Source organism: Durio zibethinus, chromosome 24, assembly GCF_047325235.1.
Source record: "Durio zibethinus cultivar Kanyao isolate XHJ-2024 chromosome 24, ASM4732523v1, whole genome shotgun sequence".
NCBI classification, from domain to species: domain Eukaryota; kingdom Viridiplantae; phylum Streptophyta; class Magnoliopsida; order Malvales; family Malvaceae; genus Durio; species Durio zibethinus.
In genome coordinates, this window is record NC_143185.1 from 19934549 (window position 1) to 19948787 (window position 14239).

Below are 14239 nucleotides of genomic sequence, written 5' to 3' on the forward strand. Positions count from 1 at the left end.
ACCGGTGGTCAGAATCTGAAATAGTGCTGAAAAAATAAAAAATTTCTAAAATTTGATGTATTTTTTAGATTTTGGTTGTCGAAAAATTCAACTATTGTAAAAAAATTCAAATTTTTTTAATTTTCAACAACTCAAAAAATTTAAAAAAAATTTCAAAAAAAAATTTTATGCAATCTCCTTGACCTTTATTCTTAAAAAAAAAACAAAATCATAAGCCTTCTAGATGAAGTTTTTAGTTCTCATTTTTTTTTGTTTCTGCAAACCAAAAAAAAATCTATTGGTGGTTTTTCTTTGATAAAAGGATTGTGGTTTTTTTTTTTTTTTTGCTTGCTTGTATTTTTTTGGCTCAGACTTCTCTCTTTTTTTTTTATAGTGTTCGCTTAGGTTTTTTTCTCCTCTTTTTTTTTTGTCATGTATTCTTCTTTGTTTTTTGTTTGTTTGGTTTTTTTTTTTTTTTTTTTTGCAAAACTTAGCTTCATTTATAAAGTTTTTGAAATTCAAATATCAGATATTTTGAGATTTTTTATGAAAAATTTTGGAGATCTATCTGATGACTTTTGATCATCGGATTTTATGCTGTCAAGTTAGTCAGTATCATGGGAGAAAAAACTCATTCTGACAGTTTGATTTCAGTTGTCAAAGTTGAAACATAATATTTTTTTTGTTTTGACTTTTTTTTCTTTTTTTATTATTAATTTTATTATTATTATTATTTGGAGGACAAAATACGTATCTACACTAAAGATAGTTGCTTGACCAACTGTGCAAATTTAGGGATTATTTGATATTATTGTATATTTTAGATTTTAGATTTTTAAATATTTCATTTTATTTTTAATTTATTGAATTTGAAAATATGATTAAATAGAATATTTTTGTTTTGTAAATGTGAAAATAAAAATATGTAAAAGAAAATTATTATAATTTTTAGACTCAGCTTGTTATTAATAATATATAATAATGTTAATATAATTTATTATTTATGAATATAATATCATTTATTAATACAATATTTATATAGTAAAAATATTATTTTATTAATAAAATAATTGTAGATTATTATAGTGGTTTAATTGTAATTTCTGTAAATAGTATCAATACAGTAATAGTGTCAAATTGTTTTCAAAAAATTGAAAATCCAATTTTTCTATTTTGAATAATTTTCAAAAATTTTCAAAACTTTGTTTTCAATTTTCAAAAACCAAAAACAAAAATAACCTACTAAATAAGTTTTTATTTCCAATTTAAAAAAAGTTTAAAACAAAAACGAATACATTATCAAATGACCTCTTAAAGAATCATGTTATTCTCTTTTTAAAATTTTGAATCCCGTATCAAATATTGTAAGGCTCATTTTATTTTTTACTCCTCCGTTACCTTAGGTTTTCTCTTCATAACACTTAGAGCTCAATTTTATTTTTTTAGCTAAAATTTAATTTCTTGGTTGAGATAATAAAGAAACCCATTAGCATAGTTTTAAACCACATTAAAAAAAAAAAAAAAAACACATGCCTTCTCTTTATCTTGAAGAGATTTACCATAACTATAATTGATTTAATCTCAAATCTAAATTTGATAAAATCATTTGGTTTTCACGTAACATATCTTTATTTTAATTATATAAATCTTTCTATAGTTTAATCAAGAAAGTGAAATGTTTGTTTTTGTTTTTGACAAGCGTAAGTATAATTTTGATAACTTATTACTTATTCAATGGTAATTATTCTTATAAATAATAGTATATACATTGTTTTACAAAAAAATTAGATAGAATAACATCTACATTGGTTAGAGCCCAATGAGATGATCGATGGGTCTAAAAGAAGTCCAAGGATCATCAATGCCTTCCCTGGCCATTTTAGAGATATGCTGTGGGCCGGAACACTCCACTCATCCATTTTCTCTTTTTAATGACCTTGATTTAAGCTTTAAATTAAATCCTAAAATTTTGGGATTTTTTTTACAGAAATTTTGATTCTTATACAATGATTGTGGAGTATTTCATTCCATAAGGATATTAGAGGATCGATAATTATCTTATTAAGGTAAATTTATAAAAATTAATTAAAAATAAATTATTAAGGTTAATCTATTAGTAAAGTTTGAAATTTCCATAATTTAATCTAATCTACCGGAGAGTTTAGAGTCTATCTAAAATTCAGTCTTTTAAATCAGGAGTTTTTGATAGATTAAAAAGCTTTAGAATCATTCCCTGTAGAATAGTTGCATCAGGAAATAAAATAAAATAAAAAAACTCATAGAAAGGGTTAGAAGCCGAGGAATAGGGGATTTGAGGCATATATTTTTCATAATCTTTGATTTTTTTGTTCTTGTTTTCTTATTAAGTGATTTCTTTATTCAGAGATGGCGCGCCCCCGGAATAATTTAAGTGTTGTTGTGATAAGAAATACTTGTGGTGTTGGACAACAAACTTTGGCATTTTATTGTGTCCTTTTTGTCACAACTATTGTTTTCATCTTAAAATCTGCGTTCAGGACTTTGTCAATTATCAAAATCAAACAAATGCTTGAAACCAGTAAAGTTTTTTGGTGCGTTTTAGCTTGTGTAGCTTCAGCGGCGGGGGTGTATGTCTCTCTTATTCACCAAATTTGGTGTTAAATACTTGGGACCATACTATCCCCAATGGGTTCTTGTGTGGTTAGAGCCTGCTCAAATGTTAAACATGCTTGCCATGGATGATAGTATGGCATGGTTATGGCAACATCGATGTGGACCGCTAGGAAAAATGATTCGATGTAGTGTGATGTTACTTTTGTCAGTCCTGTTTCAACAGTTTCAAGATCAAAAACCTGCGAGTTTAATCGTCACCTTCTCGTTTGCTGTCTATTTATTGAGCATCATTCGCTTGACTCGTCCATCCAAAGACTTTGAACTCTTCAATTTTTACAGTGGTGCCAGTTTAGGAGTCATATTTAAGAATCATGGCTTTTTTAGTTTGAGTTTTTGGCTATTCTTTTTGGTTTGTGTAAGTCTAATGGGACTCAAACATTGGCTTGAGGAATCTGAATCCGCAAGCAATCCCAAGTGTTTTCTTGACATTGCCATTGGAGGAGAGCGTCAGGGAAGGATCGTCATTGAGCTATACAAAAATTTGGCTCCTCAAGCTTGTCAAAATTTCTGGGCACTATGCGCTGGAGAGAAAGGTTATAGTACTAAAACTAAAACCAAACCATTACAAGGTAATTTTCATTTCAATTTGTTCATTGGTTATATATTTACTACTAATGCTAATTGCTAGTTTGGGAAATTTCTTGCAGAATGCTCGTTTTGATAGAATCATAAATGGTGTCATGGTAGTAGGTGGAGACATTTCATCGAGCTCTGGTGGCGAATCCATCTATGGGTTAAGTTTTGTCGCTGAAACTTGTTACTTAAAACATGACAAGAAAGGTTTGCTCTCTATGGTTATTCAAGGTCCTAATTCTACAATCGGCTCACGATTCCTTATAACAACTGCTCCTTGTTTGGAACTTGATTCCAAAAATGTGGTGATTGGGAAAGTTGTTAAGGGAATAGGTTTGTTAAAAACAATTCAGAAGGTGCCTGCTGGTGAGAAGAATCGTCCTGTTGAGGCTGACTCTATGTGATTGTGGAGAAATTCGGTATGGTGAAGATGATGGCCTTAAAAATTATTTTGGTGATGGCGATTTATTCTTGGATTGGCCTCACGACATCGACAGTAAGCCTTGTGATTACCAATGGTGGAAAGGTGCTGCCTCTACTATCAAGGATAAAGCAGTACACTTACATAAGGTAGTAGACTAAAATTTTCTCTTGCACATCATTTCAATCGATAGTTTTTCATTTATATTATAAATAGATATTTCCAAAAAAAAAATAAAATCTGGATCTGCCATTACATGAACTCGTTCCGTGTGAGTTATAGACAATGGTTCTTTTTTTTTTTTTAATTAAATTCTGCTTATTCTTGGTGTAAGTAAATTTTATATTTAGTGATGATTTGATCACATATTATTGATTTCCTTTGCCCTGGAATGTTGATATTGCGTGCTGCATATGTAGGCCAAAAACTATAAGATGGCTCTTAAGAAATCTGAAAAGGCAATACGTTATTTGAATATGACTTTGTGCATTGATAATGTAAGATGTGCACGAGAATACAACAATGGAGGTAAATTTCATTTTCCTTTTAGCAATTTCAATCAACAAGATTTTGCCAATTTGATGATTTAATATGCCTAATAAGTTTATTTTTCTGAACTTACAGATGCATCACATTTGGCAAAGTTGTAGTCTCAACTATCTTTGCAGAGTGCTGTAAGCTATTTTATTTATCACTTTAAAAGAAAATAATTCATATGTCCTGTTGACCTACTTAAATCACCTGATATAAAATTGGTTTCCTTCAAATTTCTCTTTGCTATTTGATTCTTTAACATATAAACTCACTGATCTATATTATTTCCTTTACCTTAGGCCTGTGGATTAGAGTTAGGAAATCCAAAAGAAGCTTTGTCAGAAATTCTCTCTCGAGTGCACGAGGGAAAAGAGAAGATGGAAGCTTTGCTTTTGCAAGCCAAGGTTAGTCTCCCATTATCTTCCATCTAAACATGTCTACGGGTAACATGTCCAAAATTAATCTCAATATGCATGTGATCCTATTTGTCTTGGGCTTACAAGGCACTTTATAACTTGAACGCTGCCGCCCAGTCCCTTGAAGAAGCAATGAAATTCAAACCAAATGAAGGTAGGTTAATTTCTTCAACTTTTGACTTGTATTCCTGCTTCATGATCATCACTGCTATATATCCATAATATTGGACATTACCTGTTTTCTGATTGTAGTGAGAATTTTGGAGTTGAACAGTGTGAAGGAGAAGGTTAGTTAAATTACCTATTTTCTATCTTTTTCTTTTTCTTTTATGTCCATTTCCCATTGACTTTGTTTCCAATTCATCTGGTTGCAGACGTCTGAAAGGCATGGCAAAAAATTACCCGAGGACAAATGCTGCAAACCAAGTGAAGAGGTGTGGCACCTGGTTTAATTAGTTTAGATCTCAAGGAAACTGATTTCAATATGCTTTTTCTCTGATGTGAGTTCAGGAGTGTTTTGCTTGATTTGGACTATGAGCATGATGCCTCTGTTTTCGTTTTATTTTTAAATTTTTCTTTAGACTAATTGTTAATCTGTTATATATGTGGTTTTAAGCTTTATTTATGCTACTAATTACCTGTTATGTAATTAGTTAAAATTTTAAAAGTTCGAAAATCCCATTGACAGTCTTTGGAGAGGAAAAACAATGAATTAAATTTCAGGTTTTCTATTGCCAAACATTAAAAAAAAAAAAAAAAAACTACAAGGAAAAGACTGGAAACAGGAAACTGTCTCGGAGAAAAACCCTTGTTTCTCTTGAGCTTAACAAAAACAATGTTGAAGCATCTGACTGTCAGGTCTTGAGAAAATGAGCAGCCAAGAGTTTTGTAACTGTGAAGCCATGGAAGGTTTCAACATCAAACAGTTCTTTCAGCTTCTCATCACATATTACTTTCCTCTTGTCAGATGGATCCTTCATGAAAAAGTAAAGAAAAGTTTGGACATAAAAATTCTTGTTGTTTTTGAAACCCAGTACCATATTATATACCCAACTCAAAAATAGCAGATTCAACTGATAGATAAATGGATACCAAAATGTTCAATAAAGAATGACTATAGTGAGTAGACTACTATTATGCAGCGTTATGATCAATAAAATAAGTCAAAGGCTACTATGGTATATTGCATGGTGGGCAATAAAATACCTGGAGGTTGTGTTCTTTTATGTAATCCCACATTCTCTTTATTACAACAGCCCGTGTAAGCTCATTTTCTCCAGTACCCAGAAATTTTACTAGAGCATCTGAAAGTTGAAGAGGAGCAAGAAATCCCTTTTGTCGTTTTTCCTTTCTTTGTGGCTCATCTGGATCTGAAATGTCAAAGAAGAAAACAGCAACAACAGAAACGTCAAGAACCTAAAATGGTGAACTTTCAATCAACATACCTTCTTTGTTTACAAGTTCCGCATAGAAGACCTTTATTTAGTCATTTACAATCCATACCTTCTTCTCTCTCATGCTTACATTGCTTTTCCTTCTCCGTTAACTTGACTGAAACAACTGTGACATGAAATCCAATATAGTTAAATTTGTTATAGACAAGTTGTGAATGTAAGCCATACTAACTCCTCATGTCATGCAGAACAAGTTCTGCACAGAAGACCTTTTTATAGTCATTTACAATCCATACCTTCTTCTCTATCATGTTTAAGTTGCTTTTCCTTCTCTGTTGACTTGACTGAAACAACTGTGACAAGAAAGCCAATATAGTTAAATTTAGCACTTCATAAAGATAATCGGTAGATTTGCATTATAAAACATTTGCAGCATATTGATCAAGACACAAAAGATATTCTTCCTTGATTTAGTTGAAAATTAGTAAATAATGCCCCATATTTCCAGAGGGAGAGAGAGTGAGATGAAAAATAATAATTCCAAGGTGACAACAATAGCCAATTCTGAAGAGTCTCAGCAGTTTCACAATTTCAAAAAAAGTAAGGAAATTTGAGCCCAAAATCTAATATATCAAATGACACTATCTAAAAAAGTTCAGCAAATGCAAAATGGTAGAACGGACAGATATGCTAGTACCTTCATCTGAATCCAAGGGCAAGATATGCTTTGACAGGGCTTTGTTCATTTGAAACATGTCAATGGAACGTACACCAAAAAGTGCATATAAAGGCTCATCACAAATTATGTTTTTCTTGTTATCTGGGTCTTGCAAATTTTTCTGTCTGATATAAGCCCATATTTGCTTGACTACCTAGCACCAATATAAATCAGAAAGTTTAGAACAATGCTACTTCCTTAATTAGAACAATGCTACTTCCTTAATTATGAAATTAACAAGAAGCTAAAAAGAAATTTCAGGATGTTTTAGAGGTACCTCAGTCCTCGCCAATGTAGAGACTCCTACAAGCTCCTGAAGTTGTGGGGAAAGGCTACATACTTTGTTAAAACCACCTCCTCTTCTTTTAACTTCGTTGTTGACTCTTTTTGACCTATATAGTAAATAAAACAACCATAAATTCATAAACTAGCAACCATAATTTTGATGACAATTGCAACCTCTGATTCAGCACCCTACTAAACTAAAATGCTTGCATGACAATGTAGAACGAAAATTCTTGGCCTAGGTATATTCTAGATAAATTAGTGGATTCGAGGAGACAATAAGCTGCTGATATAAGATCACCACTTCACACAAAATCACTTTTAAATATGCTCACTGTCCAACATGAAATAGCAATGTATAAGCTTTAGCAAAAGTCTACACAAGAATTCTGTCCAACATGTCAGACATGCAACTTTAGATAAGAAATCATTTACTCTGGACGGCATCTTTAAATACAAGCGAATTATCTTGTTTGCAGGGAAAAAATGGAGTCTCTATTGTTACAATTTAAGACCAACTCATTTCCTTCTTTCCAGCTCCCACAACATCAAAGAATGACAAGAAAACAAGATATTCAGATTGTCCAGGATTCTCAGGGGTCGAAATATACATATTTAGACTCAAAATTTATAACATGATAACCAGAGCTTAAATGCTCCTCTGTTTCCTGTTCCAAAGGCCAAATTTCAAGTACAAAGGGATAGAGAGAAGCTTTTAAAGAATTTACAATCAACACAAAGATTTCATCTTTAAAATTTATCTAACACCAGCACCTAAGAAATCTTACTACAATTTATACGGAAAAAGGGAAAAAAAATGTTTCCATAAAATAAAATGTGTCAATGCCCAAAGCATGATTAGGTGCTTATGAAATATTAATTAAAAAACTGACCCTTTCTTTGTGGAAGCCCTTTTATTCCTCGCTTTTTCACTCTCCTCCTCTTCCTCGTTCGAATCAGAGCCGTCGGTTTCCTCTGATTTAATCTTCCCCGTCTGATCATCTTCTTCGTTATTTTCATCATCTTGTTCTTGCTCTTGTTCTTCTTGGGCATTTTCGAACTGGCTTTGGAGATATAAGTCGACTTGTTCCCTAATAAACTTCTTTTTCTCTGATAAATCAATCCCGAAATCTTCCTCCAATCTCCGCCGCACGATTGCGGTCGTCGTCGTGGTCAGGTCCGATACTTTCAAGAACTCCCGGAGTCGGGCGATTAGCTCCGATTCCGGCACCATACCGGCTGGAATCCGAACCTATAATTGTTTCCCTACGGTTTTCCGAACTTAGGTGGCCGAGAAGATTATGTTGCGGGCAGAAAAACGAAACAAATGTGAAAAGGTTGGCTCACCCGTTACTCGTTTGGAGCGAATATTGAGGGTGTGCGGCCTACACAAGTTTACACTCGCGGCCCTCCTCGTCGGATTTTTTAATCTTACTGATTTGCCCTCGCGTTTACACTGAAATTCCAATCCAAACCTTGCTCTTTTTTTTTCTCCTTCAAATAAAGCCGCATTTACACGCGGCAAATTCCTGAGCCTACAACATTGACGGCAATATTAAAAATAATAAAAAAATAAAGTGTTGTTTTAACTTACCTTTAGGGATAGACTACGACTTTGAAATTGGTCCAAATCGTTTGATGGCTATGACTAAAGTATTCAGAGAGAAGGACTGTGACAACGCTGGTCTCGAATTGCCATGGTCCATTGAGTCCATTATGTTCATAAAATAAAGCTTTATACATGAAAATAAAGGTTGCTTATACAGCATCCAAGAAAAAACTCATAAACATGTCTGAAGCCAATTTAAGTTGATTTCTTCTTCATGAACTTTTACCCTTAGATTGGTGAGATCAGATTCGAAAGAATACCATTGATAGGATGTCTCCTCATCACAGATGACATCCTTCAAATGTTGAAGCTTTTTAATTGTTGAAGGTAGGTTACAGCTGGAGCACCCTCTCATATAGAGCTTGCTTAGATTGTGCAGTTCACCAATCTGGATTGGCATGTTGATGATGCTTAGACAGTCGGAAATGTCAAGAACAGTAAGCTGGGATAAGCTCCCAATGGTCTCAGGCAAGGTCATGAGGTCAGTACAGGATGTTAGTCTTAGCACTTTCAAGTTAACCAGCTTTCCAATGCCTTCAGGCAGTGCACGAAGCTTGTGGCAGTTGGTGATACTAAGCTTCATCAGTTGAACAAGATCACAAAACCCACCAGTCAGTTCCACCAGATCATCACAATAGTCAATGTCAATTTCCAAAAGATTTGGAAAAGTATCCGACATCCTGTAAGTACCGTTCTTAAAAGCTTGACCTATATTACACATAACCAATGATATTTTTCGCAAATTCTTAAGGTGTAAAGAGCTCATGCTTAGGGAAGGGACTGACACCTTCTCCAACCTCATTCTGGTTAGATTGGACAAAGAACACAGAAGTGGAAAGTTACTTAATTCGGTTGGGTAGATACCATTATTCATGACTATCAAAACCTTCAATTTCTCCATTTTTTCCATGAAGACAGGCAAGGTGTAGTTCTTTGTCCGAAAATTTAGAACTAGAACCTCAACTTCTGGTGCTTGAATGCTGCCCCAATTGAATGAGAATGTTTCATCTGTGATTAGGCGGCATAAGAAGTTAGTAGTAGGAGTAAATTTCTTAATGTGTGTGTATGTGTCTGAAGGTTGGAGAGGTACAGATAACAACCTGTGGAAATAGACAAGAGGCGGGCACCAAGAGGTGGTTGCTTTTCTTCCAACCACCAATTGGGAAAATTATTGCTGCTTAGTTCTACAATTAACCTCTTTCTTTTTTCTACAGGGTCCAAGCTGCTCAGATAGATAACCAGCTCTCTTAGAAGATCATGCTGCATGATGAAGTGGTCATTGTAGTAGCCATCAGCTTCACTTGCATCTTTCCTGGTGAAGAAGAACAATAAATCTGTTGGTAAAGACACAAACATGTATACCATAACTAATAACTTTGTGCCTATCTAATAAAGGAAGCAAGTTTGAGGATTTGTCCCATTTGATTTGCATTTAGATTAATGGAATTATTGGCTACAACAGGATAAACCCCTATAATATGAATAGATTTGAAGAAAATAAAAAACATAACTAGTAGAATAAGCAACATAGCTAGCTGGAATTATTGAGAAGGGTGGACATGGATGTTAAAGTTACAATAGATAGAAAGTAGAAGCCAACTAGCATACCTCATGACTACAAGATTAACCAGATTCCTGATGGAGAATTCATGGAGGATGACAAAGGCATCATTATCTTCATCAAGTTTGTGCTGCTCCACCCACATATCACTGAGTGCAGTGGCAGGAATCATATGATCTTCAGGGAATGAACCTAGGTCCAGGTAGCAGTCCTTTAATCCTACCATACTATCCAGGGCATCTAAACTGCTTTCAAGACATGCAAGCAGTTCAGAGCTAGAATCAAAGATGGGTAGCCCTTTAGACAGCTGCTTTGCTCTACTTTGCCAAACTGCCACAGGCTGCCCATAAAGTGATCTACCAACGACTTCAAGGGCCAGTGGGAGTCCCTTACAACTTTTTATTACCTAAAACACAACGCAAAACATTACAGTCATTTTTTGGAGGTTCAGGAAAACACTCTAATTAAATAACCTAGGTATCCAAATATCAACAATTGAACCTTTTGATCTTTAATTTAACTTATAGAGGCAAATCAACAATGAAACAGAAAAGTGCTTAATGTTTCATACAAGGAGTGAAAGTTAAAATAAGTCGTCAGATTGATAAAAATACCTTATTCACGAGATCTTCTGGAATGTAAGGATTTCCATTTTGCGAGAATGCAGAGTGGTGAAAAAGAGTCATAGCATCATCATCATGTAATGGTTTCAAAATATATGTAGAATCAAATCTTGCAAAAGCAAATCTTGATGTTACCAAGATCTTGTAATCTGGCAATGAAAACTTGAGCTTGTCAACAAGGGATTCAGATCCAGACCAAACATCGTCCAGGATCAGTAATATGGGATCAGTTGCCATTTGCCTTAAGTTTTGCTCCAATTGGTTCAAGGCATCCTCCTCACTTTGAAATTCAGGCATTCTATGATCATTAACTTGGAGTAATTTCCGCAAAATGATCTCCACGTTGGGTGCCTTCGAAACATTGACATAGAAGATGTTTTCTTTAAATTTTCCTGTTCAAACACTGCATTAGAAATCTGCTAAAGTTTCATAGATATTTTATAGCGTTTTGTAAGTGACAAAAATATTCCCCCATAGCATGAGAATTCAGTAAAATTGAATCCAAGATTTCTCAATTTCTTGCCTAAGTAAGATTCCAGTTGAAGACCACACCAGGGAAAACATCCCAATTACTGTCCAAATGACTCACAAAATTTCTTTGCCAAATATTTGAACAGTCATCTAGCTATTCTGTGCACGATGTCTTACATGGCAGGGTATTCAATTCAAATTGACAAAAAACAACATTCCAAATGAATTTTCAGAACAAATATTTTCTTCTGACCCCCATCATATTCAAATTAAGCCAGGGAAATCACTCTGGTTTCCATATTGGACATGAACAAATCAATAGATGTCCATCACACAATAAAAAAATTCAAGAACCAGAAACTAAAGTCAAGAATAGACAAGCTAAGAACAGGAAATGATACCTTTGACCTTTTCATCTCGACATAGCTCTTTAACCAACGTTGTCTTTCCGGATCCTCCCGGAGCAGACACAACAATGACTGATACCCCATCTTTGAAAAGCTTCACCTTTAGCTCTGCCAAGGGTACATCGAATCCAACAACTTTCCCTGGAGGCTCGGGAACTTTGCATGAACCCACAACTGCAACCTGACTAAACATCCCATTCTCGCTACCGGACCCCTCTTTCGAACTGAATCTTCTCACTTCCATACTCAACCCTTTAACTCCAAATAGCACATCTTTAATGTCTCTCGTTTGCTGTATTTGCAAATCAATCTGACAGAAGCGCTGAAGCGATTCCTTGAATCTTTGAAGTTTGTATGTATAACAAGTCTTCTTGAAGAAGTTCCACCTCTGGATGTTAGAGCACTTACTGACAAGTTTGTTTCCTTTGAGGATGATTTCGATGAGCTGCTTTGTTTCGCGCTCCTTATCAAGTCCTTTGTTGAGTGATTCTATGTCTTTGATTATTGGCTGAATGTCTAATAGCGTGGACTTCAGTTCCTCCAAGACATCACGGAACATGACAGCTGTTTTAATGGCTTCTACAACCGCTCCAACCAGCTCCCCAAAACCAGCCTCTAGAGCAGCTCCTCGGAATAAAGCTCCTGCCATAATAATCTTTAGGGAAACCCAAAAAGGAAATTCAAGAAATATCAATGTTTTCATCTGAACATGGCAAGAATTGCCATAAAATAAAAACCCACCTCTATTCCTTAAGGTCTGGGAATCTTTTCGAAATTTCCTTAAGGTCTGGAATCTTTGACTACAGCCTTTTAGCTTCATTGTAGAGGAAGAAAGTAATTATTATAATTATTGGGGTTTAATAAGATTTTCCTCCCTTCTTACAAGCTCTGGAAGCGTTTGTTGTCTTGTTGACTTTAAGTTATCCAACGACTTAGTTACAGACAAAGGGACAAAAGGTATACATCTTAGGATTTACACTACTGTTCCAACGCACGCCCCAACAGCCAATAAATCAGCGAAAAATCTTCACTACTAAAATAAATAAGTGAAAATTTTCATTATTCAAATGTAAATAATACATTTATAACTAAATTTATGATTGTTATTTAATAATTTTAAATTAAATATAAAAAATAAAAATTAATTAAAAAGTAAAAAATGATTTTAAAATATTAATTATTGAGCTAATTAAAAATATTTTATTATCTTTAAGTAAAATCATAATTTTTTATTTTTTAAATAGTAAAAAAGATTTTTTTTCACTATAATTTATTAATTTGTGATGGAAGAAAACGAAAAAACTTGAAAAAAGAAAAAAAATCCCTCTTTTTAAAAAAAGAAGAAGTTTTTTAGATTCCAAAGTTATTTGTTTTACCAAAGTCATATAGAAGTTTTAAGGTAATTTTTAACTAATTTCAATGAAAATGTATTTTTATTTTTTCTAAAATATTGGGTGTTCCTTTGTCAAGCTGGATCTGGATTCTAGAACATTGAAAACAAATGAAAGCTTGTTTTACTGTGCTTGGGCCCAAATTCATCTTAAATTGGGCCTTCATCTCTTAATAAATTTATTGATTTTCAAATTTCCCGTCAAATTACCAAAACCCATAGTCAAAGTCACATTATTCAACAAGATCTATAAATATATGATTAGATATAGTCTAAAAAATCATCATCACTCTTTTTTATTTAAATATGATTAATTATCTAATTAAATTTATCATATTTTAAAAAAATATTTAAAATTTAATTTAATTGTTTTTAAAAGGTATATTTTAATTTATGAAACCTAATAAGTGTGAAAATATGATTATATATGAGACATATTATTGCATTTCACAAAATGATAATATTAGTTTGATTTCATATTATTCAAATCTTAAAATATATTTTTATTTTATTGATTAATTTAATTATTAAAAATTATTCTTAAAATTATTTCAATAATTTGATAATAATTTAAGATAATTTTTTTATTTCAAGAGAATTTATAGAGATTAATATCTCATTCTTAAGAGACTTTTTTAACAAATTCATTTTATGTCTTTAAAGAAAATAATCATTAGAAAATAACTCAAGATTTAAATCTTCTAATCGTGCAATAGAATTGAAAAATTATTTTTTTTCAAAAAATTCATTGAGCTCTCTAACCTTTTAGTAGTACTTAATTCGATATTTAAATTCTTCAATAATTTTGAAATTTTGTTTATATTTTTCACAAAACCTTATTATGAAATTTTTTAATAATTTAGTAAAATTCATAAAAAAAATTATAAAACTCATGAAAATTCTTTAATAATTTGATAAAATTTATGAGTTTATTTAAAAATATTTTTTTTGAAAAAATTAAATAAATTTTAAAATAAATAAATAAAATAAAATAAAAATAAAAATTAGGAAAAAAAGAGTTAGCTTGACTCGACTAGAATTGTGGCTCAACTACAGGAATAGAACTCAGTCGGAACAATAGGCTTGACTACGTAGATGGCTCAGCTTCAGTAAAGGATGCGAGGTATTGGGTCATATGACATGGGTCGGGTCAGGTTATGGACCAACACGCCGAACCCGTGGATTTTAAACATCTCAAAACGATAT

The 14239-nt window shown here is 32.8% G+C and overlaps 2 protein-coding genes, 1 long non-coding RNA gene and 1 pseudogene across 6 annotated transcripts; 2 read left to right on the plus strand and 2 right to left on the minus strand.

Annotated features, from left to right (window-relative positions):
- Positions 1-2995: 2995 nt before the first annotated feature.
- On the plus strand, positions 2996-3608 carry LOC149512026 (peptidyl-prolyl cis-trans isomerase CYP40 pseudogene; annotated as a pseudogene).
- A 424-nt stretch (positions 3609-4032) lies between these two features.
- LOC149512027 (uncharacterized) lies at positions 4033-5209 on the plus strand. Of its 2 annotated transcripts, XR_016333072.1 has the most exons (6): positions 4033-4153; positions 4250-4299; positions 4459-4563; positions 4663-4729; positions 4828-4862; positions 4950-5209. It is a non-coding gene; the product is annotated as an uncharacterized LOC149512027 (long non-coding RNA). The 2 variants fall into 2 exon arrangements; XR_016333071.1 differs by lacking the exons at positions 4033-4153; positions 4250-4299 and having other exon boundaries at positions 4331-4563.
- Positions 5210-5265: 56 nt separating this feature from the next.
- On the minus strand, positions 5266-8206 carry LOC111317127 (uncharacterized). Its single transcript, XM_022919488.2, has 7 exons — positions 7866-8206; positions 6965-7079; positions 6667-6841; positions 6266-6322; positions 6079-6135; positions 5782-5945; positions 5266-5549 (listed from the first exon to the last, which is right to left on the minus strand). Exons 1-7 carry the CDS (start codon positions 8204-8206, stop codon positions 5430-5432), a joined length of 1029 nt encoding a protein of 342 aa, XP_022775223.2. The 3' UTR covers positions 5266-5429.
- A 28-nt stretch (positions 8207-8234) lies between these two features.
- LOC111317126 (putative disease resistance protein At5g66900) lies at positions 8235-12572 on the minus strand. Of its 3 annotated transcripts, XM_022919483.2 has the most exons (7): positions 12385-12572; positions 11638-12285; positions 10757-11157; positions 10190-10548; positions 9682-9893; positions 8842-9589; positions 8235-8507 (listed from the first exon to the last, which is right to left on the minus strand). In XM_022919483.2, exons 1-7 carry the CDS (start codon positions 12461-12463, stop codon positions 8255-8257), a joined length of 2700 nt encoding a protein of 899 aa, XP_022775218.2. In that variant the 5' UTR covers positions 12464-12572; the 3' UTR covers positions 8235-8254. The 3 variants fall into 3 exon arrangements, with proteins under 3 accessions (XP_022775218.2, XP_022775220.2, XP_089609507.1); XM_022919485.2 differs by lacking the exon at positions 8235-8507 and having other exon boundaries at positions 8566-9589; XM_089753381.1 differs by lacking the exons at positions 8235-8507; positions 12385-12572 and having other exon boundaries at positions 8566-9589; positions 11638-12367.
- Positions 12573-14239: the final 1667 nt, after the last annotated feature.

Coding starts and splice junctions, on each gene's coding strand:
- LOC111317126 (XM_022919483.2), bottom strand. CDS start 12,463: ATGAAGCTAAAAGGCTGTAGTCAAAGATTCCAGACCTTAAGGAAATTT. Junction 10,549..10,756: donor CAGAAGATCTCGTGAATAAG/GTATTTTTATCA, acceptor GTTGTGTTTTAG/GTAATAAAAAGTTGTAAGGG. Junction 9,590..9,681: donor CCTCTTGTCTATTTCCACAG/GTTGTTATCTGT, acceptor GCCTAATCACAG/ATGAAACATTCTCATTCAAT.
- LOC111317127 (XM_022919488.2), bottom strand. CDS start 8,206: ATGGTGCCGGAATCGGAGCTAATCGCCCGACTCCGGGAGTTCTTGAAA. Junction 6,323..6,666: donor GCCCTTGGATTCAGATGAAG/GTACTAGCATAT, acceptor TTCTTGTCACAG/TTGTTTCAGTCAAGTCAACA. Junction 5,550..5,781: donor TAAAAGAACACAACCTCCAG/GTATTTTATTGC, acceptor TTTTTCATGAAG/GATCCATCTGACAAGAGGAA.